At 45.3% G+C, this 25,080-nt stretch overlaps 1 protein-coding gene across 1 annotated transcript; it reads right to left on the reverse strand.

Annotated features, from left to right (window-relative positions):
• Positions 1 to 2,218: 2,218 nt before the first annotated feature.
• On the reverse strand, positions 2,219 to 24,199 carry FKBP7 (FKBP prolyl isomerase 7). The gene is made up of 4 exons (XM_044304831.1): positions 23,695 to 24,199; positions 15,428 to 15,579; positions 7,283 to 7,410; positions 2,219 to 3,711 (listed from the first exon to the last, which is right to left on the reverse strand). The coding sequence occupies exons 1-4, from the start codon at positions 23,904 to 23,906 to the stop codon at positions 3,550 to 3,552; spliced, it is 654 nt and encodes a 217-aa protein (XP_044160766.1). The 5' UTR covers positions 23,907 to 24,199; the 3' UTR covers positions 2,219 to 3,549.
• Between the last annotated feature and the right edge of the window lie 881 nt (positions 24,200 to 25,080).

Raw genomic sequence — 25,080 nt, forward strand, 5'->3', positions numbered from 1 at the left:
AATACAGATCTCTAGGGGAAGGGACATCAAGCACAGATGTCCAAGGGACTAGATATTCTTTTTCCAAAATTTTTATTTGGTAAATATATATTCATAGATCCCTATGAGCATGCAGTGACTCAGAAATCAAACTATTCCTTTATCCCCCTAGCCATGGCCTGTAACTTCAGCATTTAGAGACCAAATTTGGAACATACATGTATTTATTAGGATTAAAAACATTTTCAAGATTCTGTTTACAAATTGCAGTCCAGTAAGTCAATAAAGAATGAGGCCACTATCACTAAATACTTAGATTAGTGGGGTTCATATAATTTGGATTGCAATAGGCCTCATGCAGGAAGAATAAAAGAGAAACTTGCCTTGCTACCCATAGTGACTAATCAGTGTGTATAGGGGCCTCCTGACTCCCTCCTTATGGCTTATGTCAGAAGAGATAAGGATCGGCATGTTGGATTTCAAGTGCCCGATCCTTTGATCCGGCTTCCTCCACCTCTTCATGTGCAATGGCTGTTACCTCGTGCTCTTGTACTTACCATCTGTTTTATGGAATGGACACTTGGAATAAAGGCACTTTTTCACGGATCGGTGAGTGCGGCAACTTCTACCTTCTCGTGTTTATGGTGATTTTGCTACAGCTTCAGTGCTCATCACCACTACTATTCCCACTATGGATCTCCATCATCTGTATGCATATTACCTGCGATGGTGCCTGACTTCTCCTGTACATGTTTGTGCTGTATCTACCATGTTATTTCCATGAAACATAGTTTTAATAATAACTGTGTAGTGGTCATGTTTATAAAGTAAGTATGTTCGGATCAGTGTGTACCTGTAAGGGCGTCTTCACACAGCTGACTTTTTTGTACACAGATTCACATGAAATCTGTGGAAATACAGCTCCCATTTTTTTCAATTTTAGTACCATGTTGTAGTTCATAGAAGTTGTAAAATACCAGACATAATATCTTGATTCAAACATCCACAATCGGACAACTTAATTCTCATACAATTAGCTTTATTGTTTTCTCACAGATGTTTAGTTCTTTTAAAGACATGTTCACATTCCAGCATTATCCATGTGCAGACTGATGATTGCTGCAGCCTGTATCTTAGACTTCTGACTACATACAAGCTATCACAAAATAGCCCTGCTGACAGATCTGTAGAGAGATGGCGGTGTTTGACATTGTTTGGGTATCGATGAAATGTTTTCTCTGGTAAAACATGGCATCATTAAGGGTCCATTCACATGTCCGTGGAATGGGTCCACATCCATTCCGCAATATCCGGAACGGGTGCGGACCCATTCATTCTCTAAGGGGCAGGAATGGATGCGGAGAGCACACAGTGTGCTCTCCGCATCCGCATTTCCAGAGCGCGGTCCCGATCTTCCGGTCCGCAGCTCTGGAAAAAAATAGAGTATGTCCTATTCTTGTCCGCAATTGCGGACAAGAATAGGCATTTCTATGGGGGTGCCAGCCGGGCGGATCCGCAATACACTACGGACGTGTGAATGGACCCTAAAGAGTCATTTCTATAAGAAAGGTTTACTGGTAAAATTTAAATTAATATTCATAAAAAATCTAATTTTAAAGAATTTTTGGCTGCTATCATGTTTAGTTTCTGCAATACTATGCCATTAAAAGGGTTTTCTGCGACTTTACTACTGATGACTTTTCCTCTGGATCGGTCATCAGTATCTGATTGAGAAGGCACCAGCGTTCCTGTGATTGCAGCGGCCTTCTCCCTGCTCCCCAAGCACAGTGCTCTACATTGTACAGCGGCTGTGCTTGGTATCGCAAGCTCAGTCCCATTCACTTCAATAGGACTGAGCTGTGTCTAGACCAGGGGTGCACAACCTTTTCTGGTTGGGGGCCACATTGTCAGCCTGAACCAATTCCAGGGGCCGAAAATAAAACTTAAAGGGGTATTACCAAGTGAAATATTATATTTATGGCTTATTGAACATACAGTATATATCATAAATGCCTAATTACACTTCTAGTACTCCCATCTAATGGGAGAATACATGATAGAATCATGTGAGCAGCCACAAGACATAGACATACATGTCTGTTACCAGATGGTTGGGGGCCGCACAGAAAGGTATCGAGATGGTTGGGGGCTGCAGGTTGTGCACCCCTGGTCTGCAGGTTGTGCACCCCTGGTCTAGACCATGTCACCAATGAACGTGACGTCACATGGCCTAGGCTAAGCTGAGAGAAGGCTGCGGGCTGTGAGCGCTGGTGCCTTCTCTAACAGCTGATTGGCAGGGCTCCCTGGTGTCGGACCCCCACTGAGCAGATAATAATTACCTAGAGGATAGGTCATCAGTAGTAAAGTTTTGGAAAACTCTGTAAATAATTGAATACAAAATATTGTCCTTCTGTAGCAGTCAAAACAATTAAACCTCCTACGTAGGTTATCCATTGGCAGTTTACTGCTGAGTCACCCCCCACCCCTTTTCTGGCCAGAGCGATGGCCTGACTGAGAGAGTTAGGCAAAACTGTCTACCAAACAAAGAGGAAGATGAAGACTCTGGTCAGGAAGTAGAATACATGAAGTGTCTTCAAAAACATTAGATCCAGGAAGCCATCCACCCATTTTTTTTTGTAATAAGAAAATTAAAATAAAAAATTACATAGAATATTCACATATAGGTTGTTAATGTGTGATTTAAAAAGTTACAATGGATGTATCGCTTTATTGTAAGACTGATAAATAGAAGGTTCAGTATAGCTAAGTCTAACGTGAAAGAATAAAAGTATTCTACAGGCAGTAAAACTGAACAAGTGAAGAACCCTAACACATAGCAAGAATTTTTAAAATGACAATTAATTGTAGTGGTACTGACAATTATTTTCCAACATTCATATTGGGAACCTTAATGTAATGACATAATATAGTGGCATATGAATGATGATTGCTCAGATGTGAAAGTCCATCAGATACTAGTTCTAACAAATTCTCAAATCACTGCAGTAGTTTGAATAGTTTGTAAATGGGACATTACTATGTGATGGCCTATCCTCAGGGTAGGTATTCACTAGCCAACCATCTAGCTGACTGAAGTCAATGGGAGCAGCGCTGTAGTAATGAGATCCCTCCACCACAAGGTTGAAGGTGCTGAGTAGTTTGGTGCCGACTTCCAATGATGGCGGTACACCCGAACAGCTGATAGGCCGGAGTACGAGCCAATCGGCTAGTGGTGGCCTATCCTGTGGATAGGTTATCACTAGGCAATCCTCTAGCTGACTGAAGTCAATGGGAACAATGCTGTAATAATGAGTAGTTCCGGTTCAAACTTCCGCCAATGGAGATACACCCAAACAGCTGATAGGTGGGAGTGCAGGCCAATCAGCTAGTGATGGCTTATCCTGAGAAAAGGGTATCACTTAGTAAAGGTTGGACAACCCCTTTAACGGCACCAAATATCATAGCATTATCCCAATATTGATTTAGGCTGAAACTGCAATACAGGTTTATTTTCTTCTTCCGTAAAACCGCACAATTAATAGATTACTGGACAAGCAGGGAAATAATTTACTATAACTCATCGTGCCTATAAACGTTGTACTCCCGCACTGATATGAGGCCATCATTGTCATGATCATTTTTATGGAATATATCTGTTAATATCCGTCCATGCATTGAAGGATCCCGCTGTTTCCCATCTTTCTTAAACTCTTCTGTTAAGTAATGGCTTATCTGCATGGGAATAAAACAAATTGAATAATCTCAGACGTTCTGTTTCAAAGTGAAATAGAAATGTACACATTCTAATGCTAAAGCCTAACTTTGCTGGACTGAAGTTTGCACAGTGCATCTGGCTCTGCTCCCCCAATTTACATCATAGTCCACTAGGTAAAGGAGACGCCCGGTTGGAGGATGACGATGTTGGCGCATGAGCAGCAGTTATCTGTGCGCTGGGTAAGCAGAGGCACTGCACGTGCATTGACAGTATAGACCAGTGGTACTCAGGTACTTTTTGTAAAGGTCCACATACCTGAGTCTGCTGTAGGATGAAGGTCCGAAAAAATATATAAGGAGGGACAACACCATTGGCGTGTAGAGCTGCTTTTTTTTTTTTTTTTAACAATAATCCACATCTCCAAGCCCATCTTATCTCCTTTCTGCCAACCAAACAGTAAGAATGTCCTTTCAGTGCCCCCTAACAATAATGATGCCCCTCAGACAGTATGATATCCCTTTAGTATGATACCCCTAAGTGCACCCTCATAGCAGGGTGATACTTTGGTGCTCCCACACATTATGATGCTCCTTAGTGCCCCTGACACATTGCGATGCCTCCTTAGTATGAATACCCCAAGTGCCTCCTCACAGTACCAATGCCATCTCTTTGCCCCTTTCACAGTAGTAATGCCCTCTCTGGGCCCCCTTCATAGTAATAATCCCCATTGTACCCTCTTCAAAGTAATAATGCCCAATGTGCCCCCTCCATAGTAGAAATCCCCATTGTGCCCCCTTAATAGTAGAATTGCCCATTGTGCCCCCTTCACATTACCAATGCCCATTGTGCCCCCTCCGGAGTAGAAATACCCATTGTGCCCCCTCCATTGTAGAAATGCCGATTTTGACCCCTTTGCATTAGCAATGCCCACTGTGCCCCCTCTGTGTTAAAAACAAAAACAAAACACACAGTAACTACTCCCCTTGTCCCGTTCCTGAAGCTCACAGTGCTCTCTCCACTGCAGGCGCAGATCGCTCTGCAGCACTGTGTGGGTGGAGCCTATGCAGATTTCCAGACTGCAGGCTCCGCCCACACAGGCCGCGATCTGTGTCTTCAGGCTGAATGGTGGAGCGGGGAGAAGTCTTCCTCCTTCACCATTTTGTGTGCCGCCACCTGAAGGAGGGGAGGAGCGCGGGGATCTGAGCGGTGAGTGACAGGACCGCAGCTCCCAGCGCTCCAACAATGAGTGCTTCCGTCTGTATTGGTATTGATGAAAGCGCTCATTGCTTCTGGACTCTGGCACCCCCCGAGAGCCGGCCCCTCACTTAGCACACCACCGCTGGGGTCCGGACAGCTGGCAGCTGGGGTCCGCCAGTTGAGTACCCCTGGCACTGTAGACTATGGCGCAGGCGTGAGATTACAGGGTCAGGTGAGATGCCAGGCAGTTGTCAATCAAGGGGATGTGATATAAGTGCAGAGCGATGGAGCTCAGGTACTCAGAGGGGCTTGGGCCTACCCCTTGGTGCACCAAGGAGCTAACTTGTTTTAATCAATTCATAAAAGGTTATTTTTCTCAGAACTGCACAACAGACGAACAGTTATGAGTTATTGACCCTGCTGACTTTAAGGGTAACTGCACATTATCAGGATTTATATGCGGAGAATCGTTCGCAAGGAAATACGTGCAGGCAACCTGCATCAATTGGTGAAGATCTGCATGCGGATTTTCCTCTCCCTATTGAAGTGAATGGAGAAAAATCTGCATGAAATCTGGTCAGGAAAAATAAAATAAATTGACATGCTGCGGATTTTAAAATCCATACCGCGTGTAAAATCTGCGTGTACAAACTGTCATAGATTACAATGTACATGACCTAAATGCATAAAAAAATAAAAAAATTGAAAAAAAATAAAACTGGGATGTCAGATGTATGTCGGAAAAAGTCCCTGACTGTACAGGTCCTTCTAAAAAAATTAGCATATTGTGATAAAGTTCATTATTTTCTGTAATGTACTGATAAACATTAGACTTTCATATATTTTAGATTCATTACACACCAACTGAAGTAGTTCAAGCCTTTTATTGTTTTAGTATTGATGATTTGGGCATACAGCTCATGAAAACCCCAAATTCCTATCTCAAAAAATTAGCATATCATGAAAAGGTTCTCTAAACGAGCTATTAACCTAATCATCTGAATCAACTAATTAACTCTAAACACCTGCAAAAGATTCCTGAGGCTTTTAAAAACTCCCAGCCTGGTTCATTACTCAAAACCGCAATCATGGGTAAGACTGCCGACCTGACTGCTGTCCAGAAGGCCATCATTGACACCCTCAAGCAAGAGGGTAAGACACAGAAAGAAATTTCTGAACGAATAGGCTGTTCCCAGAGTGCTGTATCAAGGCACCTCAGTGGGAAGTCTGTGGGAAGGAAAAAGTGTGGCAGAAAAGTACCGATTCCAGACCTTGGGGGACCTGCGGAAGCAGTGGACTGAGTCTGGAGTAGAAACATCCAGAGCCACCGTGTACAGGCGTGTGCAGGAAATGGGCTACAGGTGCCGCATTCCCCAGGTCAAGCCACTTTTGAACCAGAAACAGCGGCAGAAGCGCCTGACCTGGGCTACAGAGAAGCAGCACTGGACTGTTGCATGTCATTCGGAAATCAAGGTGCCAGAGTCTGGAGGAAGACTGGGGAGAGGGAAATGACAAAATGCCTGAAGTCCAGTGTCAAGTACCCACAGTCAGTGATGGTCTGGGGTGCCATGTCAGCTGCTGGTGTTGGTCCACTGTGTTTTATCAAGGGCAGGGTCAATGCAGCTAGCTATCAGGAGATTTTGGAGCACTTCATGCTTCCATCTGCTGAAAAGCTTTATGGAGATGAAGATTTCATTTTTCAGCACGACCTGGCACCTGCTCACAGTGCCAAAACCACTGGTAAATGGTTTACTGACCATGGTATTACTGTGCTCAATTGGCCTGCCAACTCTCCTGACCTGAGCCCCATAGAGAATCTGTGGGATATTGGGAAGAGAAAGTTGAGAGACGCAAGACCCAACACTCTGGATGAGCTTAAGGCCGCTATCGAAGCATCCTGGGCCTCCATAACACCTCAGCAGTGCCACAGGCTGATTGCCTCCATGCCACGCCGCATTGAAGCAGTCATTTCTGCAAAAGGATTCCCGACCAAGTATTGAGTGCATAACTGAACATAATTATTTGAAGGTTGACTTTTTTTGTATTAAAAACACTTTTCTTTTATTGGTCGGATTAAATATGCTAATTTTTTGAGATAGGAAATTTGGGTTTTCATGAGCTGTGTGCCAAAATCATCAATATTAAAACAATAAAAGGCTTGAACTACTTCAGTTGTGTGTAATGAATCTAAAATATATGAAAGTCTAATGTTTATCAGTACATTACAGAAAATAATGAACTTTATCACAAGATGCTAATTTTTTGAGAAGGACCTGTATATGGCGTACTGGGTTATATAAATGCCAGACTGGAAGTATATAAAATAATCCTGGGTTATAATACATCAGTTATTGTAATACAAATAAAAAAATAAAAAAAATAAAAAAGTACCTCATCTTTGGTGAGGAATTTGTCATTGTCCAAATCGATTTGTAGAAATGCCTCCAGACTGCGCGGTCCTTTGCTTATTCCCAATAGCTCAATTTCAAACATCAGAGTAGCATTCGGTGGGATCTTGTCTTATTATGAGAAAATATAAAATATTTACTTCACAGATATATATTTATATACAACTTGGGTTTTCCGGAATTATGCAATTTCCTATTCTTATATATTATAATGCCGACATACTGGAGCAGAAATCTTCACATTTTATTGCATAAAATAATAACTGGTGGAACGCTATGAGGAAGATTGATCAAAAATGCCATAGTTGCCCATAGCAACCCTTTGTTCAATGCTTTCATGTTCCAACGTGCCTAAAAAAAGGAATGTGGATTTGGGTTGGTTGCTATGGGTAACGACATCCTTTACACCAGTTCTGCTCAATCTCTCCCAATGAACAGGACTGTCAGTCAACTACTCTTGGTCAATGGTTGGAATGATTTTGATCTGCGAGCCGACCATTGCCTTATAACCAGCGCAGACATTTGAAGCAATCAGGTTATGGTCCATGGTAATATACGGTCATATTTGATGCCATTTGCTGTGGCGATGACCTACATTTTTAAAAAGGTATTCTTAGGAGGAAATACAGTTCATATATAGAGTATACAAATACCCAATGGATTTAAAGCGGACCTTTCATCTGTTTAACCCTTGTCTAATTAGGGTCTTACCTTATAGGGCGGCCCCACTTTTATTATTTTTTTCGTCCGCTGTTGTCCCCCGTTGATTTTGGCGCCTTATATTCTAATTAGCCGACTTGGTTATACTAGGCGGAGACTGCAGCGGTTCTCTTCTCCCTGGATGTGAGCGCATCCAATCAGAGCGCACCGCTCATAGCCAGGGAGAAGGGAAAACAAAAGTGCGATTACATCAGTGGGGGGCCACCCTATAAGGTAGGACCCTAATTAGACTAGGGTTAAACAGACGCAAAGGTCCTCTTTAAACCCCACTACGCTGTATTGTAGAATTTGCAACAGATATAGAGGGAAGGTCTTGGGAAACAACAGTATTTTTAGGAATACTACTGGTGGCTAAAGCCTGTTTCACACTCGCGTTGTTGTTTTCCGGTATTGTGATCCGACAGAGGATCTCCAGAGAAAAAAAACTTTTCAGTTTAGTCCTCGTGCATTCTTTTTTTTAAACCAAATTTTGTTAGTTTTTAGATCATCAGACATCCGTAGCATGTACAAGATACATATATCCAAAATTCACATTACATCAGCAAAAATTCCAATCTTGTACGTTTATCATGTTAGGTAAGTATAAATACATAAACATACTTTCCCACCCTACTTTGAATAAGCCCCAATAATAACCCCTATAGTAACCTGTACTCTCATTATTCCCTAGTTCATTTCTGACTTTGTTTTAACCCTAAACTCATTCCCCCTGACCCTACTGCTCTAAATTACCTAAAGTACCCTTCAATTGTTCTAGGAGATAACAAGACGTCTGCTTCAAAGGGACCATAATACCCTTTATCCTTGTGCATTCTGAATGGAAAGAGATCCGTTCAGGATGCATCAGGATGTCTTCCGTTCCGGCAGCATTCCTTTTTGTGACCGGACACAAAATGGAAAAAACAACAACATATCTGTCACTAAATACAATGTAAGTCAATGGTGACTGATCCGGTTTTTGTAGGAGCCTAAAAAACTGGATCCTTCTCCCATTGACTTTCAATGTATTTAGTGACAGATATGTATATTTTTTTTTTTTTTTCCGTTTTGATTTCACACGGAACGGATGCATCCTGATGTGCAAAAGCAAAACCGATTCGTTTAATTCCGGTATCGAGATCATCTGCCGGATGTCTATACCGGAGTTAACAATGCAAGTGTGAAAGTAGCCTAAAATCAGATACCTCCAAAAACTGGACGTCACATAAAAGTCCACAAATTCTCCAATGGAAGAAAACGGGGAACAATACAATTGTATTTCATAAATCACCAGCCAAAGAAACAGGCGAATGCCGGCAGTGATGAATAGTTATGCATATTTCCTCCCCATAGATAGTAAGGCATAGGTAAAGGAATACAATGGGGTAAAAGAGTAATGTGTTTTTATTACAGTGTCATAATAAAAATGCAAGCAAAATAACCAGTCATATGGATGCGTCAGCCATTGCTGAGGATTTTTTTATTTTTACGGGCAAACACAGCTTTGTGCTATCTGGCCGTAAGCACGTTATCCAGTTACCATATGGAGCAGCAGAAGAAACGTGGGTGTCGTTTCACACACCTGCCATTATGAACGGCAGATATCCAAACCTAAAAATACTGTATATTCTCATAGTTGATGCCGATCCAGTGTTTCCTAAAAACATACGTGTAGGTCGGTTATTTTCATGCTTTGGTTTAGTATCAAGTGGAGAAGAAACATTTCAGGTACAGTAGGTCTTTGTGAAAATAAAGCTTGTTCATTGTATAATGAAAAGTTCTGCAACTTTCAATTCTGCACTATTTTCCAGGTTTCTGCATGTTGTCAGTGAATAGAATCATATTTTACACCCAGAGACTGAATACTTGTTCTAATCATGTTCACAGGGCAGTCTTTAACAAGGGGGAAAAGGGGCAGCTGCCCCAGGCCCAGTTGCTCCTGGGGGGCCCAAGGCAGCTGCCTCTTGAGCCCTGCTGGCCACTGCCCTGGGTGTCAGGCTGTCAGCTACAAAGGGGGTGCTGCCATGCCATGCCTGCCGGTGTAACGTTACATTACCTTACTTCGTGAGATTTCCCTACCTCCTAACTTCCGGTCACACTGCTAATGACGTAAGGAGGAGTTCCTGAGTTTTGACGATCTGCACATGCGCAAACGGACAGTTTATGGAAAATCTCAGCGGAGTTCATCTGCACTACGGGACACTGCGCATGCGCCGGAGATCCTCAGTAGGGAAATATTACGGCCCAGTGCGCAAGCGCGGCTAACTCCAGAAGATCCATCCGATCTCCACATCTGCGCAGTGAGGGGGTAGGGAGATCTCATGGCCATATTTTCTGCTAAATAAATATTTCCCTACTGGGCCGTAATATTTCCCTACTGAGGCTCTCCGGCGCATGCGCAGTGTCCCGGTGTGCAGATGAACTCCGCTGAGATATTCCATAAACTGTCCGTTTGCACATGCGCAGATCTTCAAAACTCAGGAACGCCTCCTTACGTCATTAGCAGTGCGACCGGAAGTTAGGAAGTAGGGTAATGTAACGTTACACTGGCACTCCAGGCAGCGTACTGTGAGAGCTGTGATTCTCTAGGACCTTAGATGACATCATCACCATGTGACCAGTAACCTAGCAATATTACTGGTCACATGGCTATGAGGTCATCAAAGGTCCTACCAGGAGTGTTGCTGTAGAAGTTTTCCTTAACTGTGGAGCTTTTTTTGTGAAGATTACATCAGAAAAAGGTGACAGGGGCTGTTATGCTAATATATTGTAAACTACTGTATAGTTGTATAGTGTGGGGTAATGTATACTGTGGAGTGCTATACTGCTGTACTGTATAGTGTGGGGGGCTGTATAGTGTAGGGTGCTGTATACGGTGAGGTGCTATACTGCTCTACTGTATACTGTGGGGTGCTGTATACTGTAGGCTGCTATACTGCTCTACTATATACTGTGGGGTGCTGTATACTGTGGGGTGCTATACTGCATACTGTGTGGTGCTGTATACTATAGGGTGCTATACTGCATACTGTGGGGTGCTGTTTACTATAGGGTGCTGTACTGCATACTGTAGGGTGCTGGGGTGCACTGTATCGCTAGGGTGAGCCGAGCCCTGGTCTCCTTCCTGCAGAGCGGTGCCCACTTCCAGCCTGAGCCCAGCTGCCCAGAGCACTGATCCTGAGCCACTGGAGTCTTCAGAACTGGAAGTATTTACAGTCATTCACTGTACTCTACCAGATGTGTGGATTTTTTGTGTGTGTGTTGTGGTGGAGGGCGTGATTGCCTGCAAGGGTGTGGGAAGGCGGGATCCATGGGCCCAAGTAAATTTTTGCCCAAGGTCCAATCAATATTAAAGACGGCCCTGCATGTTCAGCTCACACAAACTGTAAAAAGACATGCGATTGTGTCAGTCGGACATGATCAGGACAAGTTTCCAGCCTATGGATATAACAAATGTTCCTATTCACGGACAGCAAGCAGAGGTATTGGAAATGGTGAGGTATTGAACACAAAGGACCTTATGCATGAAGACTCTTTAAAGAGCATTTGTCAGCACGATCAGTCTTCTTAAACCAGTCATGTTGTCTGGTAGGGTTGGTCATGCTGAGTAAAATGCAGCCCTTCTTTTGTCTCTAGGTTCAGTAGCTGCTGAGATATAATACTTTTTGCATTCATGCCCATGACCTATTTCTGTAGTCAGGAGCGGTCAGCACTATCAACCTCGTGGGACGCCCACACAGGAAGGAAGAAATCCACAATGTAGCAAAGAAATCCCAGCGGCCGCTAAATCTATAATTCATGTATCCTTTATTTCATCTTTGTAACAATGGACGCGTTTCGGCCCGTCCAGTACAGTACATTACAAAGATGAAATAAAAGATACATGAATTGAAGATTTAGCACCTGCTGGGATTTCTTTGCTACATGACCTATTTCCAGCACCAAGGGGCTGGTCGTAGTGCCTGGAGCACCGCTACTGCTACGCCTTGCGGTATTCTCCCCTCCCCTTTGATTGACTGGCTAGACATCATGTCTAACCCTGTCTTCTGGCGCTTGCGCTGTGGCTCACTTAATCAATGGTGGTCCAACATTAATATGGTGTATGGAGTCATTGGTGTGCTCTAGCAAAACCATTCATACCCCTAAGGCCTCTTGCACACGAACGTGGAACGGAAATACGGGACGAAACCCCAAGGAAGCACTTCGTAGTGCTTCCATAGGTTTCCGTTCCGTGCTTCCGATACACACCATTTCGCATCTCCGGATTTGCGGACCCATTGAAATGAATGGGTCCGCATCCGTGATGCGGAATGCATACGGAACGGCGCCCCTTGTATTGCGGATCCACAAATGCAGTCTGCAATGTCTAAGAATGTCTAAGTTTGCTAATGTGCAGTGGCCAATATGAAGATGCCGGCACTCATTGGTGGCAGCAGAGTGTCTGGAGAAGGTAGAGAGGGCTATACGGGGACAATACAATACTTACTGACCTTGCCGTCCTCCCAGCAGTCGCGCTCCTTCGCTGCCTGCAAAGTCGCCACCGTCATCAATCCACCCATGAGTGGAAACGCCGGCGACTTCACAGACAGCAGAGGAGCACAGCTTCTGGGAGGACGGAAAGGTCAGTGAGTATTGTATTCTCCCGATATAGCCCTCTCTACCTTCTCCAGAAGCTCTGCTCCACCATCTACATATTGGCCTCCGCACATTTGATTAATCATGCACTCTCCTAGGATTTCGCTAAAAGCCACTGACACCACTCACTTTTTACACCATAAAAACGCTGGATCACAAACGACTATGGCTACTTTCACATCAGCGTTTTTCCTTTCCGGTATTGAGATCCATCATAGAATATCAAAATCAGAGGAAAAGGCTTCCGTTTTGTCCCTATTCATTGTCAATGGGGACAAAACTGAAGTGAACGGAAAGGAGTGCACCAGAATGCATTCCTTTTCGTTTCTTGCGTCCCCATACCGGACAGAAAATGTTTGAGTGCGGCATTCGATGCAGAGCAAGACGGATCCAGCATCAAACACAATGTAAGGCTACCTTCACATTAGCGGCAGCCTTTTCCAGCAGGCCGTTCCGGCGGATGAACAGCCTGTTGTAGTTTTATTCCGGACGACTCTCGGCATGTTTGCCGTGCTGTCGCTGGACTTCCGGCCGGCCCCCATTACAGTCGATGGGGCTGGGGCGGACCTCCGGCGGCACGCGTGCACTAGCGGCAGCACGGATCCGGCAGGCTGTTCACCCGCCGGAGAAGGCTACCGCTAATGTGAAAGCAGCCTAAGTCAATAGCGCCGGATTTTCCGTCATGTCCATTTTAGAGATAATACAACCAGATCCATTCATAACGAATGCAGCCGGTTGTATAACGGAAGCATTTTTGCTGATCCCTGGCGGATTCAGCAAAAACGCAGATGTGAAAGTAGCGTAAGTGACCCACAGCGCAAGCGCCAGAAAACAGGGCTGCATGAGATGTCTAGCCCTGTCAATGATAGCACTGAGGGGCGTAGCAAAAGCGGTGCTCCAACCAACCGAACGTAGAGGGGTCCCCATTGCCACATAAACTGTGGCAATCAAAGGGTTAATAGCCAGGATCACAGCTTCCACCAACCGTGGCCGTGAAGCAGAATGAGGCCAGTGGGCGGTTGTTTATTGGTAAAACAGGGCTTGTCGAAATGAGACAAAGCCTATTCATTTTCATTATATAACGAATGAGCTTTATCTACAGAATATTGGAAGCGCACTCCGAGGTGCAGACGTCTGCTAATGCAATGTTAAAAAAGCAGCGTGCACGCACTTTACCGGGTAACACACGGACAGACACTTACATGTACATGCACTTTCTTTTATGGGGTTAGCAGGCCAGCGATCCTAGCATGCACCGATACTTTGGAGTGTGGGGTAAAGGAGTCTACTGTAGAGGAAGAACAGACTTATTTCAGGCAGAGCATACAGGTTCCTTACTCCATGCTTAGAGCACAACACATAGGTTAGTGACACTGGTAACGCCCAACCACCCAAAACACACAACTATAGCTAAAGGGACCCTCCAGTCGAAAATGAAATGAAAAACAAATTTTTGACATTTTGAACTCTGGAATTCTTCTTCAAATCTGCCCCCCAGCCAGCAGGACCTACGGACCTACGGAGAAATCCATGTTCACCTCCTCCCCAACCGCTTAGTTCCTGCTCCCCCGATCTCTTTACTGGACTTCCAGTTCCTATTCTGTCAACCTCCTGCACGGGGTCACTGGCCTCAGCGATGACGTGCCACCAAGCAGCACGTATATGCCGCTTGGTGTCACGTCACCGATTGTGGGACTTACCGTTGATAACCAAGACTGTTTGTGACCACTGAGGAAGGGGTAACAATAGACCCCGAAACGCGTTTGGTGCCAGGACCCCCGTTACATTTGGACATCAAGGACTATTATACCGGTATTATTGGAACCTCTGCTGCTGCAACCACAGTCTTGACGCGCACTCTCTGGGAACGGATTTTAACATCTAAACACGCTCACCAGCACAACGAGTGCAGCGCGAGAAAAGGAGGCTGTGATAACATCTAAGCGCCGGCTCTTTCATCTACGGAGCGACGCTAGAGAAACAGCAGGGGAACCGCGGACTGTCGGCGAAATCCCTGATTCAAAGGACTTTTACAACAGGGGAGCTTAACGCAGGAGTTTAACAGTGAGTAACAGCGGGACGCCCCTCAATACAATCACTGCATCAATTTCTGATTGCGACAACTTGTTCTTGCGGTTTTATATAAAGTCATTCGTCCTAAGGACATATACCTCAAGGAGTGATCTACACCCCGAATACCTAGAGGCCATTCATTCTATTTTAACAAACATACATTTTTATTGGTACCAATAGGTGGAGGAACCTATTTTTATTATTATTTTTTTCGTTATTATACGTATTTTTATGCTTAATGTATTGAAGTGTATATGATGTATTTTATTAAACTATTAGGTTCCATTAGTTAGAGAGTGCCCAGTATCTTTTTATTATTGTTTGTGAAACATTATGAAGAGTTATGACTAAAGGGCAGACAGGGAATGTATAGTTTATCATCATAGTCAACTGTCATAAAATCGGTAGTATAATTAGCATTTGAAAGTTATTTTAATCAGTACCATACCCGTCCATGGGTTGTGTCGGGTATTGCAGCTGAGCTCCATTAAAGTGAAAGGGCCTAAGGTGCAATTCCACACACAACCTGTAGATAGGTGTGGCGCTATTGCAGTAACAAAGACCTAATTCTGTACAATAAATGGCCCAGTATTATATACAAGAAAGTTTTAAGTACCATAAACTAGTTTTATCGCCTATAAGAAGCTAACTGGAAGCTAAACTCTATTACAGTTATGTCCTACATGAGTAAATATCAGTATGACTGAATTGATTTCTTTACCATAGCCCTTCTCTCCATAGGCCAAGGATGGTGGAATGATGACTTTCCGTTTTTCTCCAGGACACATATCCATCAATGCGATATCAAGTCCCTTGATCACTTGTCCAACTCCGAGTACAAACCACTTGGGGTGGCCATCTTTCTCTGAGCGGCTATAAGCATAACAGTAAAAACAGCTCTTTCACTATAATGAATGTGTTATGACGAAGAAACTTGCTAAAAGGCTTGAGCGAATCGAGTTGGGATTGCTCTATCTGAACTTGATCCGTTTGAAAACTTTGTTACCAATGTTGGCTCCATCCTGGCCTCCGCAGAGGTCTTTCCGAAGTTTCAGCAAATATCGCAAGACTTACTACGGCTCGCCTCTATCACATGTAACTTTGTCTATTCGCATAAATTACTGTACTAAGCCAAACTCAGCTTGTTGCTGTCACGACTGTGACTGATCCAGACAGGTCTGGGAGGAGAAGGTCGCAGCGACTTGCTACTCGCGATAGCTTGTGAGTTTGCTCCGTGGTTCAGGGTATGTCATCCGGGTTTTGCCTTGTGAACCTTTTTGTCCTGACAGGGAGTTTGTAGGCATCCTTCTCAAGTGAGTCCTGTCTGCCACTCCCAGCTACTATATTAGTTTCAGTTTCACTTGCAGTCATTGCCAGATATAGTCCTTACTTCCAGTGCTATTCTGACCTTTGAAGGAGATCGTTTGACGGTATTGCTGTGGAGCTCTTGTCTGGCGTGGACTGTCGTTATTGGGATCACCTTCTCTGCTCGTGACTGGATAAGTCTATCTATGTAATAGATTGTTTGTTTGTTTGTTGCTGTCTTCCCCTGTTGTTCTCCTAGACATGAGTGATGGTGACTAGTGCTCCCATCTGACTTTCCCCAGTTTAGTCTTGTTAGGGTGACTGAGGGTTTAGGCATCCTGCTCGCCGCACGGGTTCACACCCCGTCTAGGGTATCAGGGCAGACAGGTGCCAGCTTAGGGTTAGTCAGGGGTGACCGTTCTATTTCCCATCCGTAGATAAGGGTCCCCCTTCCCCTCCGTCTGGTGCGACACGACTGCTGCTGGGATAGCGGTCGTGACAGTTGCCTCATTAACAGAGCCGAGTTCGGCTTTATATTTGTCGGAGGGAAACACCACACCGAACATAGGATGGAAATAGGAGGGAATAAGGCCGGGAAACTAACTAGGGAAAGGAAATGGACACCTCCTAGTAAAGCCCTAGTCAAAGTCCTGACTAACTACCAGTATCAACAGACCCCAGAGGTAGGTGAGTTCATACAGTGGATACCTAGTGTCCTAACTCACCCTATAGGACCCTGGTACTAATGTCAGGACTGAGACAACCTGTTCCTCCAAAAGGAAGCACGAACAGGAGTCTCCCTCAGGCCTTAATACAAATGACAGGACAATGCAACACACAAAATAACCCAAACAAAATACAAAAGGGAAAGAATACACTTAACTTCAAGTGGCTATGGCAGCACCAGGAACTCAGCCAAGTCCCACACACCAGCTATCCCCAACTCCAACAGAAGCTATAAACACAGCATAGTGGGAGAAACAACAATAAATAGAGAAGGTTAAATGACCCTAATAGCCACACCTGGGGAAAGAAGATGTGGCAAGCACCAGAAACAACACGGACGTCATTTGATCCAAACGGAAAACATGTCAGATCAAACCACGTGTTGCCAGTCTCACCGTTCTCCTGCCACCTGTCGCGGGAACGTCTGTGACAATATTTTGATACAGCAATTTATGCGAATAAGCAACGTGACACGTGATAGAGGCGAAACGAAGTAATTTTCGCCATATTTGCTGAAACTTTGTAAAGATCTCTGTGGAGGCAATACATTTTACAGTAGGCCGGAGCCGATAGTCTTAAGGTAGTTTTTAAAAGAATCGGCTTCGGATACAGCAGTCTGAACCTGATACGCTCAACCCTTATACCTAAATTACTAGCTGTAAGGCATAAATGCAAATCATCTCACAATAGGCTGGAACCGTTTGCATGATTGTTGCTTCTCCTCCATATAAAACAGGTAAGGATGGTGTAAATTGGGCAGCAACATTCACACATAGACGCATAGTTAAGCTATGTACACCTTCCCGGAGCATTTCTTTAACTGCATTTTAATCACTTAGGATTAAAATCATTTTTTCAATCAATTGGTCTTTTTTAAAATGTTCAGCCGTTTCTGAGAACCAAGGGTTAAAAAAATCTGTCACTTATTTAGTTGGATAAGACTTGAGCTATAAGTAGTGTTTATGAGGTCAGGAGATAAAAGCTACACATGAGCTATCAGATTCAAAGAAATCACAAAGGGACAGCTTAGCTTGCAAACAGACTGATTTTTTTTAACCCCTGTATTTCAAAAACGGCTGAACTTTAAAAAAAAAAAGACTAATTGAAAAAATTATTTTTATCCCAAAATGAGTAAGATGATATCAAAAAATTGCCCCGAAAGTGTCTATACCCTTTAATTAAAGTCATCATACAAATAAAATCAATGTCAGCCGTAACCACTGAATTTGGCGTGACCAGCCGACCAACTATTGTGCATAGGGGTGCTGTGATTCTCCCCCAATGTCTGTGGAAAGAAGGCTTGGGCATATCAGATAAGCTGCTGCCATAGGAGTCTCCCCTCTCCTCATTGAGAATACACTTGACAGAATGTGCTGTACATGTGAATGACTTGTGTGCGCGGAGTTACCGCTATCTAAGCTACAGTATGGACTCCCCTGCACAACTGAAACGGGATGGATCCGTTTTGCAGGCCATAGACTTCTATTATGACGGAATAAATAACGGAATCCATAACGCAATTCACCTTAAATGAAGCGTGAACGAATTTCATAACCTGAAATTCGCTAATCTCTAGCCACATTAGTTATATATGCCATAACTGTATATATACAAAATACCCAAATATTTCACGGTGCAGAACATGGAGATTAACTCACGCCACAACCACTGGATTGATCATGAAAATCCAATATCACGGAGAATCACAGGAGCCCTGCAAGAAGAGAGGACCTGGGAATTCTCTGCTGTCAAGTGTAGGTTTCGGGGCTTCATCGAGCCAGAGTGAGAGCTATTGTATCTAGATAAAGAGGAAGGCTCCCTGGCTGACTGACGTGCCAAAATTATTCCACTAGAAAAAAAACTGAAAAAAATTCAGACCCTGCTCACCTTACATTTGCAAAGAAACTAGTTATTAGCGTGTGCTTGCACCAGTCCCCTTAGGCTACTTTCACATCTGCGTTTTCCTTTCCGGTTTTGAGATCCAGCAGAGGATCTCAAAACCGGAGGAAAACACATCCGTTTTGTCCCCATTCATTGACAATAGGGAAAAAAACTGATCAGACCGGAACGGAGTGCACCAGAATGCATTCTATTCCGTTTTTGTTGCGTTCCTATGCCGGACACAAAACCACTGCAAGCAGCGATTTTCTGTGTGGCATGGGATACTGTTCTAGTCGGACACGAAAAAAAAATGGATCTAGAGCCCATTGACTTACAATGGTTTTAGTGCTGGATCTGTTATGTTCATTTTGGAGATAATACAACCGGATCCGTTCTGAACAGATGCAGACGGTTGTTTTATTGACTGGATGTGTTTTTGCTGATCCCCTGCCAGATCCAACAAAAACGCAGATGTGAAAGTAGCCTTAGCTATGTACCCCGTATGCCAGCATATGATCATAGGGTGCTGCACGTGAACACCTCCATAATACAACATGCAATACAGCTTGACACATTCATTTTCTTGCCAGATTTGATGTGCAATCTCCTTAGGGTCCATTCACACGTCTGCAATTTCGTTCCGTAAAATTGCGGACCCATTCATTTCTATAGGGCAGCACGATGTGCTGCCTGGACACGGAATTGTGGACCCGCATTTCGCAATTGCGGGTCCACAGTTCTGTTCCCGAAAAAAATAGAACATGTCCTATTCTTGTCCACAAGAACAGGCAAAATGCGGAACGCACATTGCCGCTGTCCGTGTTTTGCGGATCCATGGATCCGCAAAACACATTGCGGACGTGTGAATGGACCCTTAGGCTACTTTCACATCAGTGTTTTGGCATTCCAGTTTTGAGATCTGGCAGAGGATCTCAAAACCGTGACAAAATGGTTCCGTTTAGGGTCAATGTATCAATGTATCAATGTATCATGTAACATGTGTCATCAGTATGCATTCCCTTCCGGTTTTTTGTGACGGTTCCGGTTTGTTCCATTTTGATTTAACACAACCCCATCCTAACGGAACTGATGCACCCTGATGTGTTAAATCAAAGGGAACCATTTTGGTCCAGTTTTGAGATCCGATGTCGGATACTCTCAGCCTGATAGGACGTTGGAACAAAAAAAAAATATAATAATAAAGTTTTATTCCAATTCCTTATTAAAAGAGGGTGCAGATATATCAGATGGATTAAAAATCAGGCAAACACGAGACCTGAATGTAGAGAGGGATATAGGATAGTTACCATCTACATATGGGATGTCCTGACAAGTAGCCTAAAGTCTGCTGGCACAAAGCGTGCTCACTGAGATATCCACAAACTAAGGCCTCATGCACACGACAGTTTTTTTTCACAGTCCGCAAAAACGGGGTCCGTGATCCGTGACCGTTTTTTCGTCCGTGGGTCTTCCTTGATTTTTGGAGGATCCACGGACATGGAAAAAAAAGTCGTTTTGGCGTCCGCCTGGCCGTGCGGAGCCAAACGGATCCGTCCTGAATTACAATGCAAGTCAATGGGGACGGATCCGTTTGAAAATTGAGCTACAGTGTGTCATCTTCAAAAGGATCCGTCCCCATTGACTTACATTATAAGTCTGGACGGATCCGCTTGCCTCCGCACGGCCAGGCGGACACCCGAACATAACTTGAAGCGTCCCCATCACCATGGGAACGCCTCTACGTTAGAATATACTGTCGGATATGAGCTACATCGTGAAACTCATTTCCGACAGTATATTCTAACACAGAGGCGTTCAGGTTAGAATATACTGAAAAACTGTGTACATGACTGCCCCCTGCTGCCTGGCAGCACCCGATCTCTTACAGGGGGCCGTAATTAGCACAATTAACTCCTCAGGTGCCGCACCTGAAGGGGTTAATTGTACTATCATATCCCCCTGTAAGAGATCAGGGCTGCCAGGCAGCAGGGGGCAGACCCCCCCCCCTCCCCAGTTTGAATATCGTTGGTGGCACAGTGTGCGCCCACCATCGGGCCCCCCCTTCCTCCCTCTATTGTTATAAATCGTTGGTGGCACAGTGTGCGCCCCACATCGCCCCCCCCTCCCTCCCTCTATTGTATTAAATCGTTGGTGGCACAGTGTGCGCCCACCATCGCCCCCCCTCCCTCCCTCTAGTGTAATAAATCGTTGGTGGCACAGTGTGCGCCCACCATCGCCCCCCCCTCCCTCCCTCTATTGTAATAAATCGTTTGTGGCACAGTGTGCGCCCACCATCGCCCCCCCCCCCTCTATAGCAGTAACAACATTGGTGGCAGTGTGCGGCCTCCCATCTCCCCCCCCCCATCATTGGTGGCAGCGGAGTTCCGATCGGAGTCCCAGTTTAATCGCTGGGGCTCCGATCGGTAACCATGGCAACCAGGAAGCTACTGCATCCCTGGTTGCCATGGTTACTTAGCAATAGTACAATTGTAGAAGATTCATACTTACCTGCTTGCTGCTGCGATGCCTGTGACCGGCCGGGAGCTCCACCTACTGGTAAGTGAAAGGTCTGTGCGGCGCATTGCTAAAGAACTGTCACTTACCAGTAGGAGGAGCTCCCGGCCGGTCACAGACATCGCAGCAGCAAGCAGGTAAGTATGAATCTTCTACTGTTGTACTATTGCTAAGTAACCATGGCAACCAGGGCTGCAGTAGCTTCCTGGGTGCCATGGTTACCGATCGGAGCCCCAGCGATTAAACTGGGACTCCGATCGGAACTCTGCTGCCACCAATGATGGGGGGGGGGGGGGAATGGGAGGCCGCACACTGCCACCAATGGTTGTTACTACTATAGAGAGAGGGGGGGCCGATGGTGGGCGCACACTGTGCCACCAACGATTTTTAACTATAGAGGGAGGAAGTGGGGGGGCGATGGTGGGCGCACACTGTGCCACCAACGATTTATTACAATAGTGGGAGGGAAGGGGGGGGCGATGGTGGGCGCACACTGTGCCACCAACGATATTCAAACTGGGGAGGGGGGGGGTCTGCCCCCTGCTGCCTGGCAGCCCTGATCTCTTACAGGGGAATATGATAGTACAATTAACCCCTTTAGGTGCCGCACCTGAAGGGGTTAATTGTGCTATCATATCCCCCTGTAAGAGATCGGGTGGTGCCAGGCAGCAGGGGGCAGTCTTGTACAAAGTTTGCAGTGTATTCTAACTAGAAGCGTCCCCATCACCATGGGAACGCTTCTGTGTTAGAATATACTGTCGGATATGAGTTTTCACGAAGTGAAAACTTAGATCAGAAAAAGCTTTTATGCAGACGGATCTTCGGATCCGTCTGTATGAAAGCAACCTACGGCCACGGATCACGGACACGGATGCCAATCTTGTGTGCATCCGTGTTCTTTCACGGACCCATTGACTTGAATGGGTCCGTGAACCGTTGTCCGTCAAAAAAATAGGACAGGTATTTTTTTGACGGACAGGATACACGGATCACGGCCTCGGCTGCAAAACGGTGCATTTTCCGATTTTTCCACGGACCCATTGAAAGTCAATGGGTCCGCGAAAAAAAACGGAAAACGGCACAACGGCCACGGATGCACACAATGGTCGTGTGCATGAGGCCTAAGGGCTTGTTCACACGACCGTGCCGTGTGTGGCGGTTTTCAAATTGCGAATCCGCAAAACACGGATGCCGCCCACGTGCCTTCCGCAATTTGCAGAACGGATGGCCCTTTATCGAAATGCCTATTCTTGTCCGCAAAACGGACAAGAATAGGACATGACTTATCATTTTTGCGGGGCCGCGGAACGGAGCAATGGATACGGACAAGACACGGAGTGCTATCCGCATCTTTTGCGGCTCCATTGAAGTGAATGGGTCCGCACCCGAGCCGCAAAAAAAAAGGCTCGGATGCGGAACCAAACCACGGTCGTGTGAATGAGCCCCAAGGATATCAATCACACCCACTGTGGACAGGGAGGCACAGTCACAGGCTAGTTCCTATCATGTATCCATACCCTGTACTTATGTATGACAATAGGTGGAAGGAAACACTAGTCTGATTGATCTAGTCAGTATATACCAGGCATGCTCAACCTGTGACCCTCCAGCTGTTGCAAAACTACAACTCCCAGCATGCCCGAACAGCCTACAGCTATCAGCTTACAGCAGGGCATTGTGGGAGTTGCAGTTTTACAACAGCTGGAGGGCCGCAAGTGGAGCATGCCTGGTATAAAGCAGAGGAGTGATACAACTGAATCCCGCCCTGCCTAGTGAGCTATGTCTAAATAACACATACGCTCAACGCGTTTCTACGTGGAGCGATAAACGTTAGACATGAATGCCAGTTAAAACATTATTGCTGCAACTGTTGCCTTGAAACTTTAAAAAAAAATTGTCAAACTTTATTTTTTTACACTTAATTTTTTCTCCCACTCTGGGACTGGGAGTCTGATCCCCTTTACAATCCATCTGTATTATAAAGCATTGGCTGTAAGTGTATTGCTGAATGTAATACACTTCAGCCTGCTTCCTGTGAGATCCGGGGTGCTGGATCTCACAGGCTGTCACGGAAGGCAGCGCGATGCCTAAGGAAGGTATCGGACTGCCTTCCCTGCCATCAGGTCTCCGTCACAGCAGCACGGGGACCCGATGGCTGCTCTCTCCCTCCCTCCACATATTACCCATCATTAGGCCTCTTGCACACGACCGTATGGCATTTTTTAAAGTATTTTGTTATCCGCTAAAAATACGGATGACATCCGTGTGCATTCCGTTTTTTGCGGAACGAAACAGCTGTCCCCTGATAGAACAGTGCTATCCTTGTCCATTATGCGGACAATAATAGGACATGTTCTATCTTTGAACGGAAAAGGAAAGCATACAGAGTACTTCCGTTTATTTTTTATTTTTGCGGATCCATTAAAAAGAATGGTTCCGTATACGGAACGCAAACTTAAAAAAAAAAACGTTTGTGTGCAAGAGGCCCTATTATTACAAATGTGTTGCCGATTTTGAACTCTGAAGTGGTCATCCGGATACGTTTGGTGGTCGGCCACTTACCTGCAGTAGAATTTAGAGAGATCCTTCGCCAAGTAACCGTCATAGTGTGCGTTCACCAGGTCGCCTCTTTTGCTCTTCTGCGTGCAGACACTAGGCAGATGTGTCACTTCCATTTTAATCTTTTCTTCTTCATTTTCACAGTGGATACGACCAAGGAGGAGAAGCAGAAGCTGCAGAAGAAGAATGAACACGGGGCAGGACGGCATTGTCATGGTGTCTCCTCTGTCCCAGGAGCTCCTCAGGCTCTTGTTCTTCTCACCACTGTTACTATACACGTGGCACTGCAGAAATACACACCAAATAGTTCTGTCTTCCAAGTAAGAAAGCAGAAGCAGCAATCACTGCAGAAAGTAAAGCGTCAGCTCATTGGCCCGCACGGTATTGTGACTCAGCCTCTCGGCCAATTCTGGGCTTTCTTCTCGTCCTGGAGGAAAAAAAGTGAAGACAAAAGTTTTGCAGCTCAAGTTACAGACCTGAGGCATCTGCCATTCTTCCTAGGTGGAATGTAGCATCATTAACCCCATCATTCCCAGTTCGGTAGCACTCTGTATGAACAAAATCTCTGCTATCATCATCTAATTACATTATGTGCATCGGGTCCCATACGTACGGCCGTCTGAATGAGCCCAAATGGGCATCTGTCAGCAGGTTTGTACCTATGACACTGGCTGACCTGTTCCATGTGCGCTTGGCAGCTGAAGGCATCTGTGCTGCTCCCATGTTCTTATGTGTCTGCATTGCTGAGAAACATGTTTTAATATATGCCGTTACACCTAGAGGCTCCGCTCTCTCTACTACTGCCTCACCCTATGCACTTTGATTGACAGGGCCAGGTGTGATGATGTTTTAACGGTAGCGAAGGGGTTAAGTGATAAATGGGAAAAGGCACGAGGGCGGCGATCGATCACTATTGACGGCAGCATCTGATGGGTAACTGAGGGATAAGGCCTCTTTCACACTTGCGTTGTCCGGATCCGGCGTGTACTCCACTTGCCGGAATTACACGCCGGATCCGGAAAAACGCAAGTGTACTGAAAGCATTTGAAGACGGATCTGTCTTCAAAATGCTTTCAGTGTTACTATGGCACCCAGGACGCTATTAAAGTCCTGGTTGCCATAGTAGTAGTGGGGAGCGGGGGAGCAGTATACTTACCATCCGTGCGGCTCCCGGGGCGCTCCAGAATGACGTCAGAGCGCCCCATGCGCATGGATCATGTGATCCATGCGATCACGTCATCCATGCGCCTGGGGCGCCCTGACGTCACTCTGGAGCGCCCCGGGAGCCGCACGGACGGTAAGTATGCTGCTCCCCCGCTCCCCGCTACACTTTACCATGGCTGCCGGGACTTTAGCGTCCCGGCAGCCATGGTAACCATTGAGAAAAAG

The sequence above is a fragment of the Bufo gargarizans genome, chromosome 8 (assembly GCF_014858855.1).
Source record: "Bufo gargarizans isolate SCDJY-AF-19 chromosome 8, ASM1485885v1, whole genome shotgun sequence".
Classification (NCBI taxonomy): domain Eukaryota; kingdom Metazoa; phylum Chordata; class Amphibia; order Anura; family Bufonidae; genus Bufo; species Bufo gargarizans.